This window comes from Macadamia integrifolia, chromosome 2, assembly GCF_013358625.1.
Source record: "Macadamia integrifolia cultivar HAES 741 chromosome 2, SCU_Mint_v3, whole genome shotgun sequence".
Classification (NCBI taxonomy): Eukaryota; Viridiplantae; Streptophyta; class Magnoliopsida; order Proteales; family Proteaceae; genus Macadamia; species Macadamia integrifolia.
In genome coordinates this window covers 15,803-41,075 of record NC_056558.1, presented here as the reverse complement: position 1 = coordinate 41,075, position 25,273 = coordinate 15,803, and the positions used below count along the sequence as shown (strand labels likewise).

Genomic DNA, 25,273 nt, shown 5'->3' with positions numbered 1-25,273 from the left:
AGCCTATTTGAAAATGTTTATGACCCATTTAAGAATCATTTATAACCCACTTGGTTAATTAATATAATTATCTTAAGCCTAATTAAAAACGTGTCGGTACCTTGACCTATAATGCTTGATTACTTAAACATGTAAAAACAATTCTTAAATCAGATTCGGGCCCAGCCAAAACAACCTGGCCTGACCCGTTGACACCCCTTAGCAGCTTCTGTCATTGTCTGGTTTGAGCGAGTATTATTGTAACCCTGAGCCCTTACATTGTAAGGGAAGGCCCTGACCTGTCCACCGACTCCACCCTATCCATCTGGCTGCTGCTATTATATATGGAAAAATATACTGCAGTTTCTGGCAGTAGGGATCAGGTAATGTTAATCTCGGGAGCACAAAAGTTTGGCACTTCCATTCTTTGGCTTTGCTATGTCTTATGATTTAACAATTTGACATAAGAGATTAAGACAATATAACTATCGGTAGGGTTGATATCATGGTGAACTGGTGATGATATCATAGTCTTGGATTGGGAGAATTTCCACTTTCATAGTTCCCAAAGTGAATGCAGACTTAGACTCTCAAAATGAGTGATGAATTCATCTGATGAAAAATTGATTTTTTTTATTAAGTTTTCCTTACCCTACCATGAAAAAATAATTAAACCCCATATAACTTTAAAAGTACATTCGATCTTGTTCAGAAGAGGGTAAGAATTAATGATGAAACTCATTGTTACTAAAGTCCGATCATAGCATTAATCATTATGGATGAATAATGAAAAGAGATTCTCTCTCCACTGGCATGATTGAAAATTTATCTTTTATTTATTTATTTTCTTGGAGTGGGCAGGGAAAGAAGTCTCCCTCACTTTTGGAAATAGATATATGCCTAACTTGATGAAAGTGAAGAGAAATAAAATAATAATTTAATAGCAAAAGTGAAATAAAATAAACTTTCAATTGAGGCATTTGTTGAAAGTAGGGTATTTGTGAAATTTGTGAAGTCAAAAAAAAAAATTGTGGTCAAACAAACATAGAGAAGATAGGGGTAAAAAAAATTCAATGATGTTTTGGCTGAAAATTAAAGAAAATTATTCTTGACATGGATTAGAAAACAATTTATTTTAATTTTACTTCACTTTACAATCTTATTGAAAGAAAAAAAAAAAAAAAAAAACAATCAACACGATGTTAGAGCATAATTTCCCTCTCATACGGGTTCATTATTATTTTCTCTTTCATATTCTAAACATGTGTGTCTTAGATTAATGATATCATCATTCGCATTGCCATTGATGTGGCATCCACATTCCCCCTTACCCAACACAAACAAGTGGCTTGGTGAGATCAAGGATCTTCTCCCAAAAAAATTATTTCACTTATATTCAGAAGCAAGTCTCGACTCTTGATGTGAAGTCAATAATACCCATCAATGTGTCCAAAGCTCAAACGCTACTTATTTCTGATGAGCAAGATCATCCCACGGTTTTAGGCATCGGTATTATATCGATTTTATTGACTAATTTGTATCTATATCACACATGATCGATATTGATACCTAACCAAAAGCCTAAACTTCCGTATTTTTTTTGTAATTGGGGTGGGTAGGGGAAAAAGGTGGTTCCACTATAGGAAATATGATAGAGATAGGCATATGCCCAATATGTAAGTAACTTAACATAAAAAAAATAAAAGTATGTGAATAATCATGTGAATCAAAATAATAATTTTAATAATAAAATAAATATAAATAAAAAATAATTCAAGTGAGGCATTTGATTGAAAACAAGCTAGATGTAAAGTTAGACAAAATAATTTGGTTTGACAAACATACAAAAGTTAGGAGTGAAATTTTTTTAATGATACTTTAGTTGAAAGGCAAAGAAAATTATGCTTGATAATGATTAAAAATATTATATTTTTAATCTTAATTTTACTTTCACCTCTTAATTAATTTTATTTAAAAAAAATTAATAATTAACCAAAAGTGAGTCTGAACTCAAATCAATACTTATTTTTCACAAGCTAGATCATCTAACAATTGAAGCTCTGTCATCACTTCTGACAGATCAATAAAAATAAATTGATACTTTTGGGAATGTACAGCAGCTATGAGGCCACAGAGATAAACAATTATAAAGGAAAACAGAAGAAGAAGTGAGAGAGAAAGGGATGTCAAGAATTGACTTTACCTTCCATTGTTAGGCCAAATCCCCAATAGTTAGAATTTGTAATCTAAGATACCATTGTAGATGGGCTGTTGAGAAAAAAATTACCATGAAAGAAACCATAATAATGGAAAAACCAAAAGCCATTGAAAAGTCAACATTTTCAAAACAATGAATGAATTGAAGTCTAATATGCGGTTAATGGATTTTATATGCCAAACACTGAATTAATACTAAATTCACGTATTCAAATCTTCAAAATCTAATTTTTAATGTGAACAGATCTCCCAGAGCCTATACTGAATTACTAGGTAGTAACGACCTGCCTAGTGCCTATAGATTTATAATGTAGTAGGGCACTCTCTATCAAGAAGCCCATACTTATATTCACAACTCATTAAGAAGGCCGACGGGATTGGTAGTTTAGTGAAGGAAGTCCTTGGCTATCAGCTGATTATGGGTTTAAGTTGATATGTCCTACTATTGTTCATTGGTCTTTTGAAAAAATTATCCTTTTTCTCCTGACTGGATGTAGAAAGAACTATAATTAAGGAAGGTTAGTTTTCGTAGTGCTTCCTTCTATCCCCGATGCTGAAAGTCTTCGACCGACTCAATAGCTATTAGATCAGACAAAGGACAGGGGGAAAAGGGTCACGATGCCCAAGTAGGCATGCAAAACCATTGCTGTCGGATGGCGATTTTGACTTAGGGCTATGATCACTACTATGGAACACTAAAAGTCCTTTGCACTCATGTCAAATTCCTAAAATTTTCAATGATTTGTATTTCTACATGCTCAACCTCATTTTGGTTGAAACTTGATGTGTGAACATTGAACGTTGGAGTCTACTTATCCACAAAATTTTAGCCATTTCAATTTACCATGTGACAGAAATAGGCACTAACTATGGCTTGGTTATGTGGACATCTAGACCTAAAAACTTCTCCCAAAACTTTAAACAGTTATTTTTTATTGGGTTCTCTTCTACATCCCTCTCGAAAGTTAGTACACCATTATTTTTTTTTTATATTCTATACAGAAATGCATTAACATAAAAGGTAATTAGGTTTGTACAGCATATATGACATAGAGATTGATTGTTTTGTGATCCTTGCCACTTTGGCTACTTCTTTAACACCTAAATATATATGCATTGTTAGATTTTAAACAAAATTTTGAGAGGACCACACAATGTTCCATTTCCACATATAGGGGTATTGCTACCTAATGCCATTGTTTTAAAAAAATTTCCTGTCCCCTTTAAAAGAACATTGACGATCTCTTTCTCGTTACGTTAGATTATGTTCATCATTTTATATATTTTTATAGAGAGAGGGATAGGTATGCCGTCGATATCAAGTATGCTAGCGGATAGCACCAATAGGATAACATGATGGAGTATCATTCAGGAAGGATATGAAGGTCATTTCAGAAAAAATGGAAGAAAGAGATAGATACAATGGGTGCTAGCATACTTGATATCGGCGGCATACCCAACCTTTTCCCATTTTTATAAGAGTCAAAATAGAAGGGTAGTTTTGTAGATTCACTTTTGAAAGAATGTGAAGGCTTCCTCTCTCCTCCCTCTCTTCCAATAGAAGCGGTCACTGATTGAGTCGGTCGGGGAAGAAAAAACATAGAAAATCGGTAACATTCCTCTGTTTTGGCGATTCAATCCAGAAATCGATATATTCTACACGAGTCGGAAATTGGAATTGGTGATGACATGTGAAGCGGGCGATTCCAGGTCCGATTCACCAATTTTTCAAACCCTGATTCTGACCAGACCACGTACTCCTACTCTGTCCCCACACCTTTCTCATTTCCTCTCTCTCATTCTGTCGCTCTCTCTCTGCGGCCTCCTTTCAACTGAAACAAGCGGTAGCTGGAAGCAGGGGCAGCGCAGCGGCGGTGGAAGTGAGCATTCGAAGCAGCAGCGGCAGGCGAACACATTCTTGGGAGGAACCCCTCTTTATCGACGAAGGTGAGTACCCCTTCCTTTCTTTCATTGTCAGCGTATCCTTCTCTGAATGTCTATGTGAATCGAATCGATCTCCCCTTCTCCCGGTTTCTCTATCTCTCTTCCGCCCTTCCCCCTTCCCCCTTCCCCCTTCTCCCTTCTCCCTTCTCCCTTCTCCCTTCTCCGTCTACGTTCATTTATTCCACTTCCTGCAACTGCCATTTTACACTCAACACCATTAGATTGTCCTTTTGAGGTGAACAGGATCCGTTGGATTAGAATTTTTAATCTTTTTATTTTTAAGTATCATTTATCTCTCCTGACCAAATTTGCAGCCAAACAATTACTCTTAATCCTAAAACCCTTCTAAAACCCCTCTCTGAGAAAGATCAAATAATCACTATTGGCTGAAGAATTTTTCCCTTCGTAGTGCTTTCAAATTTTAATTTGTATCACCAAATTTGCAGGCACTATCTTTGTTGAGGTCATTTCTTCTCTATTTTTGACATGACGAAATTTCGGAAGCTTGGCCGTCCCACCGGCCATCGTATGTCGATGCTCAGGTTTGGTTATTTATCTCATTAAATTTCATTTTTATGCTTAGGGTTTTGGTTCCTATCGTCAATTTTTTCTGTTTAGGACGATGGTGTCACAGTTGGTGAAGCACGAGCGTATTGAAACTACGGTTGCAAAGGTTGGTTCCCTGCCTAAGGTTTTTAGTTTTCTTGCTCATTGATCTGTATCATGGAATTTTAACGTTAATTAGATGATATTTATTCATTTCAGGCCAAGGAAATCCGGGGACTTGCTGATAACATGGTTCAGCTTGGGAAAGAGGTCTGTATGACTCAGGAATATAAAATGTGATTTAGCTTTGGGGGTGACTTGATACTTGTTCCTACTTGACCCAACATTTCAAATCCATAGGTTTTTGAAATCGGCATTTGGATGAATTAAGAAACAATATGATTTGAAACCTAATCATGGATTTGTGAAATCAACAGTTTCGATGAATTATAAAATCATATGATTTGAGATCTTACAACTTGTGAAATTTGTTTTTTGGATATGGTATGAAATCATATGACTTGATTTCCTAATATTCATATATTTTGGAGTTAAAATCTCTATTTTCTTGAATCATACATATAAATTGATTGAGATTTGAGACTTGGTCCTTACTGAAAGATCCTAAGAAAAAAGAATCCATCTCAACCAAATGGTTGCTTTATAACCTACTGATCTACAGTTGATTTCAGCTGTGTAGGAACCAACTAGTAAGAAGAATGAAAATAGGTACTAGAGATTCCTAGAGGAAACTATTATTTGTACCAAGTAGCAGAATGATTCCTCTCTGTGTTAGTACTTGGGACTGAAAGATTAGATGGAAAGCATCCTGTTCCTGACATCAAATGTGATGGAAGCCAAAATCTGCTCAATATTGCGACATGATGAAGACCACTGTCTCTTGTTACTTTCCCACCATGCATGATAAACTACTCTTACCAAGCGCGTCACATACTGTTTTGCCACTCAAAATTTTCAAGATCCATCTCCATTCTCTGTGAAAAGGAAGGACAACTCTAGGGTGGGGCCAACACTTTACGGATACCTTTTCAGATAAATTTGGAGAAAGGACAAAAAAAGAATAAGTACTTGACATTTCCCAGGAAGTTCCAACATAGACAACTATTAAGGATTGTCAGGTTTCTCTAAAAAAAGAAATTCCTGAGTAGGAATCGAGTTAGTCATAGCTATCCAAATAGTAAAACAATGTCTAGGAATGTTGGAGCTAAACCAAACCACCTTACACCAAGGGGCAATTAATCTCACCAAGTTCACAGATGAAGAGAACCTCAAGGATGACTTGGGAAGCCATTTGACTAAGTCCCCATACTCCCCACTTCCTCTAGGTATCAACCAGATGCTAGGAATATTGCTTCAAACCTCAATGAGATTATGGGGAATTACGAGGGCCATGAGGCCAAGTTCCATCCTCGATAATGGAAGATACCTTAGCCGTTCTTTTCGAGGCAACATCATATCTGATTCTATTTAGAAATGATCACACCATTGGGTTGCCAATTGTCAAACTAAAGATAAGTGTCATAGTCATCATCAATACTTGTCTAGATGGCATCACAAATAGGTTGTCTATATTTAAGAATCTTTCTCCAAGCCCAAGAAACAGCTATCGGGCAAGTACCCCTTGAGGTATCTGGAGTATACCCAGCCAATGTAGATGCTCTTCTTTCTAGAAGAAAATTTCAAATAAGTTTAATGATGCGAGCAATGGTTAATTCCTTGACTTTATGAAGCCCAAGCCCACTCTTCTTTTTTGGGAGACAAATTTTAGCCCAACTGTTGGGATGCGGAAAATTTGAGTTCTATTGGCCTTTCCAGAGAAAAGAGGACATAATGGACTCAATCTTTGAAGTAATAGAAGCTGAAAGACCCAAAACTCCAGACCAGTAAATATAAGAATTTTGCATGACTAATCTAATAAGCTCAAGACGACCAACAAAATAAAGAATTTTTCTCTTTCATAATTGAATCTTCTGAAGCCTATTAAGAATAGGAGAACACTGGTGGGCAGAAAGCAATGGAGAGATCAATGGGAGACCCAAATAGGTAAAAAGAAGGTGGCCCTAATGTTAGGTCCAAGGAGAGTAAAAGAAATTAGCATTTTAATTGGATAGTTTGTATTAAAAAAAGTGGAGCTCATTAGCTGTTAGTAAACTTTGTGGTTGGTGGTTTCCTGCTTTTCAGGAAAATTTCCTCAGTATAAGTCATTGGAGTTTATTTCTTTATTTCTTTGTTATAATAGTGAACTGATTTAGGACACTCCATGTCTCTCAAGTCTCAGCGTTAGAGGAGTTGTTCCATTTTCTATTTGGTTTCTTTCTTAAAAAGTCTAGTTAGGAACTCTTCCAAACATAGTCTACAGCTGGAGAAAGTTTCCTTATTATTGTAGTCAGTTTAGGAAACTGCCACATCAGCCCGTTGATTGTTAGTTTTAGAGTCCAGTTTTATTTTTCTATTTACTTCTATTTTACAACTTTACAAATATATTGTAAAAGCTCTTTGAAAATTACTTGGACACCCCCTGTACTATGGCCCAATTGCTTGACACCCCTAAAGTTTGAATCTATTACTTGAACCACCCTTGCATTTTAATATTTCTTACAACTAGCCCTTGTATGTTAGCTAGTCACCGTTTAGTGATGACGTCATGGGTTGGGAAACTCCTAAATACCCAAACTACCCTTTAAGGGTAGTGAATTGATTACTTGGACACCCCCTGTACTATGGCCCGATTGTCTGACGCCCCTAAAGTTTGAAATTATTACTTGAAGCCCCATGAAACCTGACCGTGTTAGTTTGATGTGTGGGTCCATAGGAGTGTCAATGGGTTTGAAGGCAAGCATATTTGTCCTAGATAAGAGGCCTAACACATATTTTCTCTTGATAGACTAATTTCTTTCTTACTTCGTAGGACTTCAATACCGAAAAAATATTGTAGGGCACCTGTCTTTTATTTAGAAATGTTGGGAGGTATGACTTTACGGCTGCAATCCTAGGCAGATCATTTTCAAAGATAATGTCATCTACTGATCTACGTAGACGGCGAATACAACCATCTTAGATACCTGACACCGTATAAACACTGAATGGTTAGAGAAGCATTGTGAAAATCCACAATGAGTAACAATGGTGGTGAACTTGTCGAATAAAACTCGAAGTGATTGTTTCAATCTGTAGATAGCCTTTCGTAGCTTGCAAACTTTGTCAAATTCTCCCTGAGCAACGACGAGGGAGGTTGATTACTGTTACAATCCCAGATACCTTGTAATCAAATCAAAAGAAAAAGAGAGAGAAAAGAAGAAGAAGAGAAGAGAGAGGTACAACCGAAGGAGGCTCCCAAAAGATGAGAAGAGACCTGCGATCTTTCCAGAATAGGTTGATCGCAGGTTTTAGTCCTTTACTTATATTAAAATAATGCTGAAAGTAAAAGACAATAGTACTTCCATTGCCCAATTACAAGAAAAACCACATCACAGAAATATGGGAGCCGATGTGACCCAAAATTTCCCTATCGGCCTCTATCAGTTTTAGAGTTTAGTGCCTAGCGCTAAACTCAACACTCCCCATCAAGCTGGAGCATACACATCACCCATGCTCAGCTTGGTATAACAATTACGAAAACTAGGAGCAAACAGTGACTTAGTGAACATATCAGCCAATTGATTTGATGAAGGAACAAAAGGAGTAATGTAGGAGTAGATTACAAGAAACTACCGCAGCAGTTTATAACCCCAAACAATACAAATAGGAGCAGGAAACAAATAAATAAGACCATCAAATAAACCCCCAAGGATACAATACCCATATAGGAGCAAAACCAGCCCAAAACCCAACCGATAGGAGAGAGAAAGACCTTTTATAGAGCTGGTAAGAGAAAGGTGTGGCCAGGTCTGTGGGAATCCAATTGAGCTGTACTTTTGGGTGTAGATAGTCCCTAGGGAGGGTACAAAAACCCCCAAATATGAAGGGCTTCTGACGGCTGGTTATGGAGTTAAACGCTTTCTTGATTTTCAGACCTAGGAGAGAGAATGTGAAGAATTCTGCAGGAACAACAACTTGTCTTCTTCAGATAACCTTCAAGAAAGGATCGATTGATCTTCTTAGAGTATAGAACCAGTCCTCCAAAGGATCTGCAGATCAGATCTCAAACTTGGGCAGCAATGAGGGTCGATTGGCTTTAAGAACAAGAACTCTTTGGCTGACTGATTATGATTTTGTATGCTTTAACATGTCTGAATTTCCAATAACAATAAATAGAAAATAAAAATAGAAAAAGAAGAATCGATAGAGGGTTGAGAAGGGTGAAAGAGAATAAAGGAATGGGTATCCCATCTCTCAGGTTTTGGGTATCACACCCCTCAAAGGTTTAGGCATCTCACCTCTCAATAATAATTTTTTTAGCTAAAGAGTAATCACTCAATAATTTATTCATTCAAATCTGTAATTATAAGTACATAGGTTCCTCTATTTATAGAGGGCAGAATAGCAATCAAACTACTACTAGGAGCTAGTTTTCCAATAGGACTAGACACTCCTACTACAACTAGGAATTCAAAATAGGACTAGGACTTAACTTTATGACTCTAACATGGAGTATGACTAACTAACTAATAGTCCATATAAGACTTTATAACCGACCAATGGCCTAATGAGCCTTTATTGAATTAAATGGCAACTAACTAAACTAATAAATTAAATCCCCTTTTTTTACTTTCTACTCATATTTTAGGCCCATTAAAGTGGCCTATTTCAAAGAAAATCCATGGGATCAAAGGCCCAACGCATACATAACACAACCCAAGGCTTATTTGTAATAAAATAAGCCCAAGTGACTTATCTACATCAAGGAGTCTCGATCAGCTTCTTCAGAACAGCATCACAAACAAAGTGGCAGTCCACCTCTATGTGCTTGGTCCTCTCATGGAAGACTGTATTACTAGCAATGTACATCACAGCTTGGTTGTCACAATACATCTGTATAGGCTTAGTCACTGGAAATCCCAACTCCAAGAGTAAAGACCGTAGCCACATTAACTCAACAATGGTATGAGCCATAGCTCTGCATTCTGCTTATGTACTAGATCGGGCAATGGTAGTTTGCTTCTTGCTACGCCATGTAACCAGATTACCTCCAACAAATGTAGAATAACCAGTAGTAGATCTTCGATCATTAGCAGAGCCGGCCTAATCAGCATCAGAATAGCCAACTAGTTCCATATGCCGATTAGGACGGTAGATCAGCCATTTTTCAGGAACACCCTTTAGATAATGAAGAACACAGACAACAACATCCCAATGTGCTTTTAGAGGAGATTGCATGAACTGACTGAGGACTCCAACAGCATAGGAGATGTCAGGACGTGTTATGGTAAGATAAATCAGCTTACCAATCAAACTCCTGTACTGATGCACATCCTGAAGAGGTTCGCCATCATTAACACCAAACTTTTGGTGAGGATCCATAGGGATATCAACAGGTTTGGATGCGAGCATGTCAGTATCAGATAAAAGGTCCAACACGTATTTCCTTTGAGACAAACTGATCCTTTTCTCACATCGGATCACCTCAATCCCAAGAAAATAGTGAAGTTGGCCCAAGTCCTTGGTCTGAAAGTGTTGCTGTAGATAAACTTGCACTTTAGAAATTCCTGCCTCATCATTACCAGTAAGAATAATATCAACATAAACTACCAAGACAACCAGTTTATCACCTCTGCGACGAACAAAGACAAAATGATCAGAATAACACTGAGAAAATCCGCAAGTAACTATGGTAGCACTGAACTTATTAAACCATACCCGAGGGGGCTGTTTAAGTCCATAGATAGCCTTGTGTAAGCAACACACACGACCTTTATTCTCCCCCTGAGCAACATAACCAGGAGGTTGTTCCATATACACCTCTTCCTGTAGATTGCCATACAAGAAGGCATTCTTGATGTCCAATTGAAACAAGGGCCAATCAAAGTTGACAGCAAGAGAAATAAGTAGACGAACAGAGTTCAACCTAGCAACCGGGGAGAAGGTCTCAAAATAATCAACTCCATATGTCTGAGTATACCCCTTGGCAATCGGACGGGCTTTCAACCGCTCAACAGAGCCATCAGAGTGATACTTAACTGTATCCTCCCAGCGACACTTCACCAAATCCTTACCAGGAGGTAAATCTACCAGACTCCAGGTACCACAACTTAAGAGAGCATCTATTTCTACATCCATGGTAGCTTTCCTTCCAGGAATACTTAAGGCATCATTATGGGTGCGGGGAATAGGGTTAGTAGAAAGTGACAAGGCAAGACCATGGATGGGAGAGGGAAGATGAGACAAGGAAACAAAGTTATTAATAGGATACACAACCATTGATTTTTGAGTGCAAGAATGTATACCTTTCCTTTTAGCAATTGGTAAATCATCAGGCGGAGAAGGAGGAGGAGCTTCACCAGAGAAAGGCGGTAGTGGAGGAAGTGAATCATCTGGAGTATTGGTTTCTCCACTCGGCTGTCCAACCTTCTTCCTACGTTGATAAACCTGTAGAGGAGGTGAGTCACTGGCACTGGGCACATCAGGGAAGGGTATGTGAGATGGAATGGGTGGAGGAGATGGAGAAGTCCACTCCATGCCAGACTGGGACACCTGAGGAGAAAATAATGATGTGCCTTCAAAAAAGGTCACATCAGCACTAACAAAGTTCCTGTGAGTAATGGGGTCATAGCACTTTTACCCTTTCTGAGTACGTGAATAACCCAAAAAAATGCACTTAGTAGACCTAAGAGACAGTTTAAGTACTTGTACATGCAAATTATGGACAAAACACACAGCCAAAGACTCGGGGAGGAACAAGAAAACTTGACAAAGTAGGGAACCTAATAGAAAAAGGGGACCAATCTGAAAGCACTGAAGATGGCATGCGATTAAGTAAATGACATGCAATTAAAACCCCATCACACCAAAAATGCTTAGGAACATGCATATGAATCATAATAGCATGGGCAACCTCGAGTAGATGCCGGTTCTTACGCTCTGCTATCCCATTTTGCTGTGGGGTATAGGCGCAATTGGTTTGATGTATCATCCCACGGTTGGCACAAAAATAAAAAATATCAGTTTGAGCATATTCTAAAGCATTATCAGAATGAAAAATCTTAATCAAAATGCCAAATTGAGTTTTTATTTCATTATAGAATTGTTGAAAGTTGAAACACAGATAAAAATTGAGATATGTCCTTTAACATATTAAGCCATGTAAGACGAGAATGATCATTTACAAAAGTCACAAAATAACAAAAATCAAATCTATTACTAACTCTGCAAGGACCCCATGCATCAGAATGGAGACAGACTACGAGACAGAGCGAGATGGGAAGGACACACGGTGATGTTTTCCCAACTCACATGCCTCAGATTTTAACCTAATCACAGACTTAAAACTAGGAAATAAAAGTTTTAACCTAGCTAAAGATAAATGTCCTACACGACAGTGCCATTGGAAAGGAATCACATCCCCAACAGCAGTAGTAGCAGCAGAAGAAGTATGAGAACCACAGTTGAGATAATATAAACCATCTTTTTCACGCCCTCCACCAATCATCTTCCTTGTGTGAAGATCCTGAAAAACACAGTAAGAGGGAAAGAAGGTTACTGAGCAATTTAATGAGCTAGTGATCTGGGTTTAGCCCTTTTCTTTCTCCCTCAAAACCGGATTATCAGAAGAAGGCGCCCAGGGACTTAAGTATAGACCGTGGACAGGATCCACAAGCGATGTGGGACTAAACTCCTTACGCAGGAGATAGACGCGCACTCATTCTCCCCCGGTCCGCCCGGCTCTGATACCAGATCTAGGTTTAGCCCTTTTCTTTCTCCCTCAAAATTGGCTTATCAGGAGAAGGCACCCAGGGACTTAAGTATAGACCGTGGACGGGATCCACGAGCGATGTGGGACTAAACTCCTTACGCAGGAGATAGACGTGCACTCACTCTACTGGCTCACAGAAATAAGACTTAATGGGAATTGTGGAACATGTAACACAAAAGATAAATTCAGTGAGGATGTAGGTGATATAGTACTATGACCGAGAACCGGTGTAAAAGCACCGTTGGCAAGAATAACAAATGTAGAATTGATACTAGAAGAAAAAGTTTTATAAAGTGATGACCTACCGGTTATATGGGCAGAAGCACCTGAATCAATGATCCAGGGGGTAGAGGTAGTGGTAAGAAGGGTTGAGGTACCTGCATGAGCTAAGGTGGCAGCGGATGTAAACCCACCATTGGATGTATAAGAGGATGCCTCGAGAGTGTGCAAGCGCCAGAGCAACTGATTGATGTCATCGTGCAGACTGTTATATGAATCTCCTGAAGAAGGTCTCAGTTTAGCATCAACGGAAGACACTGTGTCAGTACCATCATCTGACATTGCATGATTGGCTAACTGGGTTGCCCACTCTGGCTTGCCATGCTTTGCTTAGCAAGTCTCTATAGTATTGTTGGGCTTCCTGCAATAAGTGCATTGGCGGGCTGCATGATCAGAAGGCTGTCCACTAGAACCTCGACCAGCCGATCCACGACCTCCCCCACGACCGCGACCACGTCCACGTCCACGGTTGGCAAGGAAGGTAGAATTGTCTTTGGAAGACTGATCAGATTTAGTTGATGAAGTGATACGCTGCAGTAGCGAATAAGTGTCATTCAGAGTAGGAACAGTATTGCGTGTAAGTAAATGGCCCTTCACTGCCTTCAAATCATTATTCAAACCAGCCAAAAATTTGAGAACGAAAAACTCATTCCGCTGAGCTTTCAATTTGTCGATGTTTGTGGTCAAGGGCTGGAAAACATTAAGTTCTTCAACCATTCTCCTGAAAGTACTATAATACTTTGAAAGAGATCTGTCAGATTAGCGAAACTGGAACAACTTCTCATAAATATCATAGATAATAGTCATGTTCTTTTCTTCAGAGTAAGTTTTCTTCAAATCTTCCCATACTCCCTTTGCAGTAGAGTGAAACATGACATTGGCAGCGATATCTGGTTCCATACTATTTCACAACCAGATTAAAATCAAAGCATTTTCCTTCATCCATTCATCATAACCATTATCAGATGATGAAGGAGAATAAGAAGTAGTATACTTAAGTTTATCCTTGGCCATAAGGTAAACCTTCACAGATTGAACCCAAAGTAGGTAATTCGAGCTTTCTTTGAGCTTAATAGAAGTAATTTGGACATTGACATTGTCCGAGGCAGACGCAGTAGTCACAGAGGTAGTAGACTTGGTCTCAACCATGAGAACAAAAAATAAAGTGGACAAATAGAGTCGCCGATATCTGGCTTTCACCCATAAATAGAGTCGTCGATATTTGGCTTTCACCCAAAAATACCACGAAAAATAGCAAACCAATTTGAACCATAACGACTGGATATCTGCCTTTTACCCAAGAGACCCAAATTCGATAAAGGAAAGAAGAAGATGGTTGCAGTTCAAGTTCTTCAAGTCTTTAGCATAGTACCAATAGAGCACGATCCATACACCAAATAAATCACTCCATGTGATTTAATCCATAGTAGATGTAGCAATAGGTGGCTACACACCACAAGATTTCAGTGCAAAACCGAGATCAGCAGGGAGGATTTTGAAAAGCTTGATTTGATTATAGAGGCTCTGATACCATGTTACAATCCCAAATACTTTGTAATCAAACCCAAAGAAAAAGAAAGAGAGAAAAGAAGAAGAGAAGAGAGAGGTACAACCGAAGGAGACTCCCAAAAGATGAGAAGGGACCTGGGATCTTAGCAGAATAGGCTGATCGCAGGTTTTAGTCTTTTACTTATATTAAAATAATGCTAAAAGCAAAAGACAATAGTACCCCTATTGCCCTATTACAAGAAAAGCCAAATCACAGAAATATGGGAGCCAATGGGACCCAAAATATCCCTATCGGTTTTAGAGTTTAGCATTAGGCGCTAAACTCAACAATTACCATATAGGAAAGCATTTTTTTGCACCTCCTGTAGATTACTATATAGGAAAGCATTCTTTTACGTCCGTTTAATATAAGGGCCAGTCTAAATTCACAACCAAGGATATTAGTACACGAACATAATTAAGGCGAGCAACAGGGGAAAAGGTTTCAAAGTAGAAAACACCATATGTTTGAGTATACCCCTTACCTACCAATAAGGCCTTAAGACGTTCAATAAAGCCATCAGGATTGTATTTGATGGTGCACGCCTAGCGGCAATGCACAAGATCCTTACATGGAAGCAAATCCATTAGAGTCCATGTCTGTCAAGATAACAAGGCATCCATTTCTGTGCCCATAGCCACTTTTCACCCAGGGTGAGATAAAGCTTCATGATGAGTCTTTGGAATGGAGTTGATAGACAGGGAAAAAACGACATTATGGAATGGAGAAGGAAGATGAGATATAGACACATAATTAACGATAGGATAGACAATCATGGATTTGTGAGTGCAAGACCTAGTACCTTTCCGAAAAGCAATCGGTAAGTCAGTAGGAGCCTCAGGACTTGGATCAGATTGCATGGTGGGCTGAGTAGGAATCGGAGCTGAAGTGGATGGGATGGCCTTCTTGCGCCATTGATACACCTATAATGGAGGAGGTAAAGGACTAACAAAAGTGTCATAAAGAGGGATAGGGACAAGAAGGAATGAGAAGAGAGTAATAAGGTGTATTCTCAAAAAAGGTAATATCAACACTGATAAATTGTCACCGTGTAATAGGATCAAAGCACTTGTACCATTTCTGAGTCATAGAGTAACCAAGAAAAATACATTTAACTGCACGAGTAAATAATTTATCAAGGTGTGGTTGTAAAAGATGAACAAAACAAACACTCGTGGCCATAGTTTTTAAGGCGGTAAGGCGACGGAGGCGTTTGAGGGTCTTTCGGAGCGCCTTAGCGATAAGTTGGGCATAAAGCGTCGCCTTATTGACTAAAGCATTCATGTGTAATTTTTTTTATAAAACCAATCTATTTGGCTCAAATCCTAGTTGAATCCTATTACTCATATGTTAAATAAATAGTAAAGGTTCATATTCATACCAATGTAAGATATTCATTAAGAAAAAAAATCAATAACGTGAATAAACTAAGTTCATCAATCATCAATCATATTAACATATAATATAAATACATAATTATGAAACAAAATTATAAATATAAAGAAAAGGAGACATAAAAATACAAGTATTTATTATACTTACCTCTATGATGCCAAAATGAGTGCCTAAGCCCTAAGGTCATCCACTATATTTCTACTACTGTCAAAGAAGAATGAAGCTCATCGTTGCCGGAGCAAAATGGTCGCTTGGATCAGTGGTTCTTCCTTGTTCCTTGATTCCTTCTCAAAGCACTTTCTTAAAACCCTTGACAAAATCCAAACCTTGTTTGTGAATCGTGTTTTTGTTTTGTTTGTTTTGGTTATTTTTGGTGGAGTAAAGTTGATCTCATACATCTCAAGTGTTAACAAAACCATACACCTACCAATAAAAAATCTATATTTGGAATCTTCAAGTAATTTTAAAATGTGTTAAAAAAAAAAAAAAACCCCATAAGGCGCCACTTCACATAAGGCGGAGAACTGCCTTATCATCTCTAGACCGCATCAGTGCCAAGGTGCTGCTAAGGCGTCGCCTTACCAGCGCCTTAAAAACTATGCTGTGGCGTAATAGGAAACAAGACAGTATTAGGAGAAAAATTGAAACAGGAGATTGGTTATTTAACATAGAAGAGGATATACTGTTAATTAAAAAACAGGTAGTAAAAACAATATCACACCAAAAAAAGACCAGGAACATTCATAGGAATCATAAGGGATCTAGCAACTGTCTATAAGTGTTTTTTTCACTTTTGGCTACCTCATTTTGTTGTGGGGTATACGAAAAACTAGTCTGATGAATCATCCCAATAGTCAAGCAAAAGTCATCCCACTTAGTATATTCCAAGGCATTATTAGATCTGAAAATTTTAATAGAAGTATCAACCTGAGTTTTTATTTCATGATTAAAAGCCTTAAAAACATCAAGAAATCCGGAACTATCTTTCAACAAGTAAACCCAACTTGTCCAAGGACAAGAGAGAGTTTCCTTTTTTCAGTTTGTCTCTATTTAATTACTTTCTTGGGAGGCAAGTAATTCATGCCTATATATTGTAATGAACTCCTAGAGAATCCCACACTGTGGAGTTAAGAAAAAAGAGAGCTTTGGCTTGGAAGCTATTTAGAGGCAATGGCTGTGAGATGCAGTGGCAGTGAGAAGCCGTGGATGAGAGACCTAAGTCTGAGAGAGATTGCCCTATCCCCCTTCCCTACCTCTCCTTTTTCTTATCTTTTCTTCTCTATTCTGTTGTAATAGCAGTTTCTATTTTATTGTTTTTTGTAAGTGCTGGTTAGTAAATTGCTACTCTATTCATTGAAGGAATTGCATTCTCCTGTGGAGTTGGTTCCGCATTAGGTAGTGGGTATGATCCCCTATTCTTTATTTGTAACTTCATGGTAATAAGCAAAATAAGAAACTCCTATGTATGTTGGGGAGAATCTCTTACAATTTAAGTTTTCTTTAGAATATAAACTATTCCAGAACCTTAACAAAATAGAAACTAACTACTTAATCCCGTATAGGACTTAAATTCCTAATATTTAGGTTTATAGAGTTGGGCCATTACAATACTAAACCCAAAAATATGAAGCCCATGCCTATATAACCCATAGGGCATTCAAAATTAAACATATAGTCCATTCTTGGTCCATTTTGATGTCTTGGTTTGCTGCTGGCATTCTTGTTCTTTGAATTGTATCAGATATCTACCTCTCTTCCTTCATTTTTCTTCTCCTTCTTCTCTCCTCTCTCCCCATCGGCTGCCACTCTCTCTTCCTTTTTGGGCTGTTTTGTTGCTCTTGCCCCATCAACTACCCATTCTTCCCCAATGTTTTTTCTCTGCTTTCCCTCCTTATCACCATCTTTTTGGTCTGTATTGTACGAATGATATATTTGAGATATAAAGTTTGGCTGGCTGCATCAGGGGAAAAAAGAGATATGCTGCATGTAAAGAAAAATTTTCAGCGTAAATGGCATTTTAATTTAGAAGAGAAATGCTAGGCACTGCAAATGGGGGCTTGCAAACTCTGAAAGGCCAGAACTGTGTAAATAAAAAATGGAAAACATTTAAGGTGCAAATGAACGTGGGAGGGGTGGGAAGGGAAATTGTATTGTTCTTAGTCTCCTACCTGTTTGTAGTGCTGGCATGCCTCCTGACAAAACAAACTACCGAAGTGTAACCACATGGAACTTTGTTTGCTGCTGTGACCCTTCTTTGAACCATTCCTTTGTTGGTTCTTATCGCACTCATAAGTTTTTAAACTTATGCTATGTTTGTTTGGCAAGAGAAGCTAGAAGATCCAGTGGGTTTGTAAGAAAAGTGAAAACTTATTTGGTGTATGTTTGGAAAGAAAAAGTTTGTGAAATTGTCTTGGGCTTTTAACAAACAAGAGAAGTTTATTCTTTCATTGGTTTCTGAAACTGTTTTGAGATATCATGACTCTCTTCCCACTCTTAAATTTCTCAACAAAGCCTTTAGATTTGTCTACTTTTCTTGCAGGAAATTTTTTATTTTCTGTTCTATGCCAACCAAACACCTATAAGAAAATTTAACTTTTGACTACTATCCTCTCACTCTCTCTCCCCTTATGATATTTTTTTCTTTCCTTCCAATATATTGCCTAACAAACATAGCATTAATGAATCCATTGGTGGGATTTGGCATACCCATTGGAACTCCAGATCCCTTAGTAAGTTTTGGGGTGTCTTCTTCTTGTTTCTGGGTCTTTTAACACTTCTTTGATTGATTGCAGGGTTCTTTGGCTGCAGCAAGGCGGGCTGCTGCTTTTGTACGAGGTGACGATATCATTCACAAACTATTTACGGAGCTAGCCTATCGCTACAAGTAAATTTTTTTTTTCCACCTTGACTTTCTTTCTGCTCCTCCTTTTTCCGGCTTTTATGTCATCAGTGTAAGGCTTAGGTGCACATTTCTGTGTTAACAGAGATAGAGCAGGTGGATATACAAGATTACTTCGAACTCGCATACGAGTTGGCGATGCTGCACCTATGGCCTATATTGAGTAAGTTCCTTACTGTTACCATTATTGACAACTTCCCGACCCCCTCAAGTTCCTTAGTGTTTCCATTATTGACAACTTCCCCACCCCCTCCATTTTCTTTTGAACCACGATAATTTTCTAGTCTTGTAAAATGGTTTCAATGTTATGTTCTTTTTTTTCCCCCCTTGGTAAAAGTTGCAATATTATGTTCTTAAGACATTACTGTTGACTTGTGAGAGATTTTTTTTCTGTCAAGGACGAGGCCATCCTTGAGAGTTTAGAGGAGGATATGTTCCTATATTTTCACAGATGGATTAAGATTGTTCTTTATGGATGTTAAAAATAAAACAAAAGCAAAAGGAAAAATTTTCTAATCATTACTCAATAATTTAATTTAATTTAATTTTACTTTACTCTTCAACCAAATTACTCAGATCTTATAAGAGAAGGCCAATGCAGAAAATTCACTTCACTTTTCAACTACTATCTAAACTATAGCTATTTTCTGTTATGCTATTAGTCTTTTCTTCTTAAGCAGTGATGTTATAAGAATGTGGGCAGGTGATTTCGAGATTATCTAAAATGTAGTTATCTATTACGCTGTTGGCCTTTTCTTCTTTTGGTGGTGATGTAATAAGAATGCAGGCAGGTACCATTGACTGCTACATTGGTTAGATTTGATCACTAGGCATTTACATCAAATACATTGGGGCAAGGAATTAATTGCCTGTGAACATAATCGGACCTTGATAGCACCATGCCCCTGATATCATTCCACCAGTAGCCTTTCTTCTTAAATTATCTTACTTTACTTCTCATCGATTTACCAACAAGACATAATGACATTTGTCATGAACCTATCCTTTTTGGTTTGCTGCAGGTTCGTTGACAGAGAGAATGAACTTCGGCAGGCTAAGCCAGGAACTCCTCAACCACCGGCAAGAGTGCCCTTGGATCCTTGGACAAGGTCTCGCCTTAGCCAGCAGTTTGCACCACCGAAAGAGGATAAGAACACTTCTGAACCTGAAATTTAAAGTAGATCTCCGTCTGAATCCTACAAGGTTTTTACTCTCCTTTTTGGGATTTTGGGGGGAGGGGGTTAGAACCAACAAGTGTTCTTTCCTATATTTTTTTAATCAGTGAGGGTACATTTGGTTGCGCATAAAATGGGGAAAGTGAAGTTGAATTAATTTTTCCGAGGGAAATGCACATTTTAATGCTTTTGTTGGAAATTAAAGTTTGGTCAGCCATAGCAACCCACAGGGTTTCCAAAGATATTGTTGTCGAATTATCATTCAAAATATGGCTACATGTCAAATTTCATTAGGATAAGTTGGATTTAAGACAACTGGTCATTTTCAATTTCCAATTTCCATTTTTCAATTTCAACAATTCAAGCAGACAGAACAAGGCAGTTAGGAACTGCTCCCATTTTCGAATGATAATTTTTCCCATTTTTTCCCATATAAGACAACTAGTACTATACTTATAATTTTTCCCATTTTTCCACTCAACATTGAAGGTGAGGGGGACCCTTTCTTCTTCAGCACATGGGACAGTGATACTATTCAAACAATGATAGTTCTCTAACACCCCTTCCCCAACCCCCCCCCCCCCCCCCCCTTTCCCTCCCTTAACTGCTAAACAGTGTATATCTGTTCGCATTTCAGGGAGTAGGTACCTTAATGTCTACTTCCCAATAGTGAATAGACCACATAGCTTTCCCTTTTCTTTAGCTCAACCTCACCTCATCAGTTGAGTGGGTTCCATTTTTTTCCTTCTCCAACCTTATTCATTCAATAGGGATAAAAACTTAGCAGTCGAGTAAAAAGCTTGATCTGTCTTACTGGCTTTCTTTTAGGTTAGCCTAACTAGCTGCTTTACTAGCTGTTCTTCGAGTAGGTTGCAGCACTGCCTCGTAACTATCAGCTTTACTAATAGCAACAACACCAATATATGTTTTAATGGTTGCAAGGGAAGTAGGGAAGTAGAAGTGAAAGTAAATATTTGTGTTTCCCTTGCAGCCAAAATCGAGCGTTCTTCTCTTCATAGTGTCCATTGCTGCATGGGTAGTGTCTCTTATTTAAATATATTAATGCTACACTTGTTTCCTGATCCAAATAGTGAATTATCTGTTCAAATCAATACGATAGAAAGAGTTTTAGAGAAAATTGTCTCTGAACCACTGGGATAACGGATTACCTATACCCTCTCATTCGATTTTTTTTTTTTTACTTATTTTTGAAATAAATAAATAAATGACTCAACACCAGGGATGTAAGCTACACTGGTGGTTTAGAAAACCCTTCGTCAAGATTTTATTTTTGAAAATTTCCTTTTAAATGGTACCTTTCCTGAAGAGAGAGGAGCCTAAAGAGAGAATAAATTACAAAGTCCTAGACCAAAAGACAAGCTAATCCGGAAACTATTATTCCAAACATGCCTACCTACAATACTTTGAGAAGGGGAGATATTCCTTGTTTTTAACTGAGGGAGCAAATTTATAGATTCTTATCCGACCTGATTATTTAACAAGACATCCGATATCTACACCTGATGCATTTCTGTATATACTCTCAAATTCTAAAATGGAAAAAATTCTCCAACTTCATAGGGTTCTCTAGGATCCTCTCTTTCAATCTCTCTCCTCCTCATATTAAATGACCTCTTTATCCCTTATTTACAAAATTGTTTTGTCGTTTCTCCTCCTGCAATAGGGGGTAGATATGTCATTTCATGGAGAGAAGAGAGACATTAAGAGCTGTAGCATAGGTTGAGATTGAGAGACAATAGCAACGATGTGGTTTCACTTGCGATAGATCTATCCAGTTGAAGATCTACAACCAGTCAAAGAAAGAAGCTATTGCTATCGTCTCCTCTTTTTAATGCAGTCGGATGAGAATTTGAGTCTGAACTTCATCAGTCATTCACTGTCTTTAGCTTGGTAGTGTTCTTTGTCCCAGTTTTATATTATAAAAAGGGATTTTTTTATACGTTAAATACAATAATGTACAATAAATTATGGGATAGGATAGACCATTACGCCAATGTGGGGAGGAATCTGCACACCTCCCCAATTGTAAACCAGAATGGTATCATTTATATGGGGTCCACATGGTAGCATTATGGGCTCCACATCTCATTATGTAAGAGGGCCACGTTGGAGTCCACACTCCGGTGTCACGGGCATCTTTTCCTCATAAATTATTTCGGGAAAAGGAAGCCTGAAAGGTAGTAGGTTGGCCGTTGCCTAGACATAGAGGGGGCAAAATGAGCACCCCACCCCTGATGAAAGTCAGAAATCTTGCCCTTGTTGATGCTTCTACGTGTGTTCCCATTGGTCCCTATGTTGGCACGTGGATTATGCTGCCTTTCAAGGAACTCTCTCCGAAAAAAATATTATGGACAAAGTTAAAACACAGTCAGGATGTGACCTCCCTATCTCCACCCCTAATCTCCTCCTTAATGTACTCTTCTAATGGGCCATGGTGAACTGATGCTTGTTCACCATGGCATCAGTTCACCATGGCCTCAAGAAAACTCGGTTCCTATATTATTGTTAGGTTCTATCTTCTTATGATCATCGCTTCTTTGACATTTTAGTTTAATCACATAAAAATGGCATACCCATTGCATGAGGCTACCACCACTGCAGGGTTTGGGAGAGGAAAAATGTATGTAGTCTTAACCTGCCCCTTCCCCCACTTCACAAAGAGACTTTTTCTTGATTCAGACCCATTACTATCAGCTCACAATGAAGCAATTTTACCATTGCACCGAGGCCCACCCTCATATTAGTGTAATCTATTTTTTCGGTAAATCTTATTCCAATCACATGTTTGAGAAAATGCTATTAAATTTAAGCATGGTTTCAATGCTCAGGATCCCATGTCTGGTCTAAAAATAGAAAAGGAAAAAGTCAAAGAGTATTATTATTATTATTATTATTATTATGTAAATAAACCAGGGCATTCCTCTTCTGATTTCTCACACAATAATTGACACTTATCTCTTTCTTTATTTAGTTAAAAAAAAACAATTATTTTAGTTAATTCTATCATCTTATGACTGCAAAATTATTAATTAAACAAATAGATTATCATTGACTCTCTTATTTTTAATACATTTATTATATATGCTTCAGTCATCATTACCAACTTCCTTGACTTGTCTCACCAGCTTCCAACTTTTATTGGAGTACTAGACATGTTTCTATGGAGACTGAAGCATTTGAATCAAAATCATAATATATAAATATTGATAAACGGAAATAAACTATAGTGGGAGCATGGGAATCCCACACCGACAATGGAAGGCCTGGCTAGGCTATTGCTTTGCTTTGAATACAATTACGAATCTTTCTACCAAAAAAAAAAAAAAAAAAAAAAAATGAAAAAAGAATACAATTACGTATCTTTCAACATTGTCAAGTCTCTACGCTTCGTTGAGCTTTGTGTCATTTTCCTATTGCCTTATATATGTTGGAAAGGCTGTATAAAGGGTGTGCCCAGTGCATCACGGCGAGGTTAGAAAAGGGTCATAATGCATATGGTTTTCAACTTCATTTCATGAAGAGGTTGTTTTCTGAAAATTGGGATCGGATTGATTAAAGTGGATCCCAATTCTGGCTAATCTGAAGCGATCCATCCATAGTATATTTCTAGGGTTAAGGTAGAATTTGCTCGATTTTGACCGATTCCAACTGATATATAAGAAAGGCTGTATTTCACTTAGCCAATGCTGATCCCAATTTGGACCAATCTGATGGCAGCTATTCCATGCTATATTTCTAGGGTTAAGGTAAAATCTGATCAACTTCAATTGATTTTTAGCTGATTCCAACACACCAGCATTAGAATTGACTAGGACAGATCTAGATCCAGATTCCTCTCTTTATAACCCTGATTATAATGAGGAAAGGGTTTCCATGACCACAATGTGGGAGGACACATGCCACACCAATTGGAGCGTTAAGAATGATATCATTCATGTGAAATCAATCATATAGTCAAAATAGGAGAAAAAAATAATAAAAAATAAAGCATGTGAGAGGATGGTAGTACTTGCTTGAAAATAACAGATGCACAACTGTATATATATATATATATATATATTGTTAGATAGATAAATAGGATCATGCATGCATGAATACGTATCAAGAGACGTAGCGATAGGTGCAAGGCTTTCGTATATTATAATATATATTTCTTACTTTACTTAAATAATAATTGATTGAAAAATAATAGATAAGGTATACAATATAGATATTGATAAAGATATATATAGGGCTCATGCATGGATCAGTATCAGAGACGTAGCGTAGCGATAGGTGCAAGGCTTCCATCCTACAAGGAAGTCCCACCACCTCTCTCTATCTAAAAGCTGTCAAGTGTTCCATTTTGCCACGTATGTCACCCTTTATATCTTTGCCGGCCAGGACTCTGGAGACCTTCCTTTACAGTCGTTGGAAGGTTCCAAATGATCCCAAATCATCGTGATTAAAACGTAACAGAGGTACAGAACCTAACTTTAAGCTTTCTGTTCACTTCTCTAAGCAATCTTTAATGGCTTACCAAGAAAATTCAATTATGGTCAATTATACATTAATGATCATCTTCACCTCTAATTAAAAAAAAAAAAAAAAAAAACTGTTCATAATTTCTCTAAGCAATCGATAATGGGTTACTAAGAAAATTCAATTATGGTTAATTAACTATTAATCTTCCTCACCATCAAATCAAACAGGAGGAAAACCCAAGAAAAAAAAAACTTCTCTGTTCATTTCTCTAAGCAATCGATTATGGATTACCTTCTTATAATTAATAAAAAATTCTTACTAAGACACATCATGAACAAAAGATATACAATTGGGATGATGGGATAACACTAATGATCTGTTGTAAATCTGTTTTTTATTCTATAAAAATACTTCATTTTAGCATTTAACTAGTGATAATACAAGATGTTTTTAAAGGTCTACATAATCTCTTTCCTGTCTCCCCACCCCTACATTGGGTAGGGAATCAAACATTAATTAATCAACATTTATTTTAATAATTAAAATAAAATTATTTTAATAATTAAAATAAAATTATTTTAATTGCTGTAATGATTTGATGTTCTGGATTAGGTAAGAATGAGGTTTTCATAGGACCATTAAATTGTTTAATACTTACAAAATAAGAAAGAGTTGTACAGATTTTTAATTTTTAATTTTTTTTGGAATTTCCTTTTCTTCAAAATTAAAAGATTAAACCAATTTATTTGGTCAATTGAATATATCATTATCCCTTATAAAATAAGAAAGGGTAAGTTGGGATTTTTCTTTTTTTTTTCTTTTGTTTTCTCCTTCTTAAAAGTTAAAACTAAGTTAGTTAGGTTAATTAATCATATCATCATCCACTAAAAAAAAGTTTAAAATATATCATTTGAACATAATACCTTATAATCACT

General features: G+C 37.4%; 1 protein-coding gene across 1 annotated transcript; it reads left to right on the top strand.

Moving 5' to 3' along the window:
* The first annotated feature begins 3,980 nt into the window (after window positions 1–3,980).
* Window positions 3,981–20,168, top strand: LOC122093008 (50S ribosomal protein L17-like). The gene is made up of 7 exons (XM_042663285.1): window positions 3,981–4,143; window positions 4,587–4,682; window positions 4,759–4,813; window positions 4,906–4,956; window positions 18,572–18,663; window positions 18,764–18,841; window positions 19,701–20,168. Exons 2-7 carry the CDS (start codon window positions 4,627–4,629, stop codon window positions 19,852–19,854), a joined length of 486 nt encoding a protein of 161 aa, XP_042519219.1. The 5' UTR covers window positions 3,981–4,143; window positions 4,587–4,626; the 3' UTR covers window positions 19,855–20,168.
* Window positions 20,169–25,273: the final 5,105 nt, after the last annotated feature.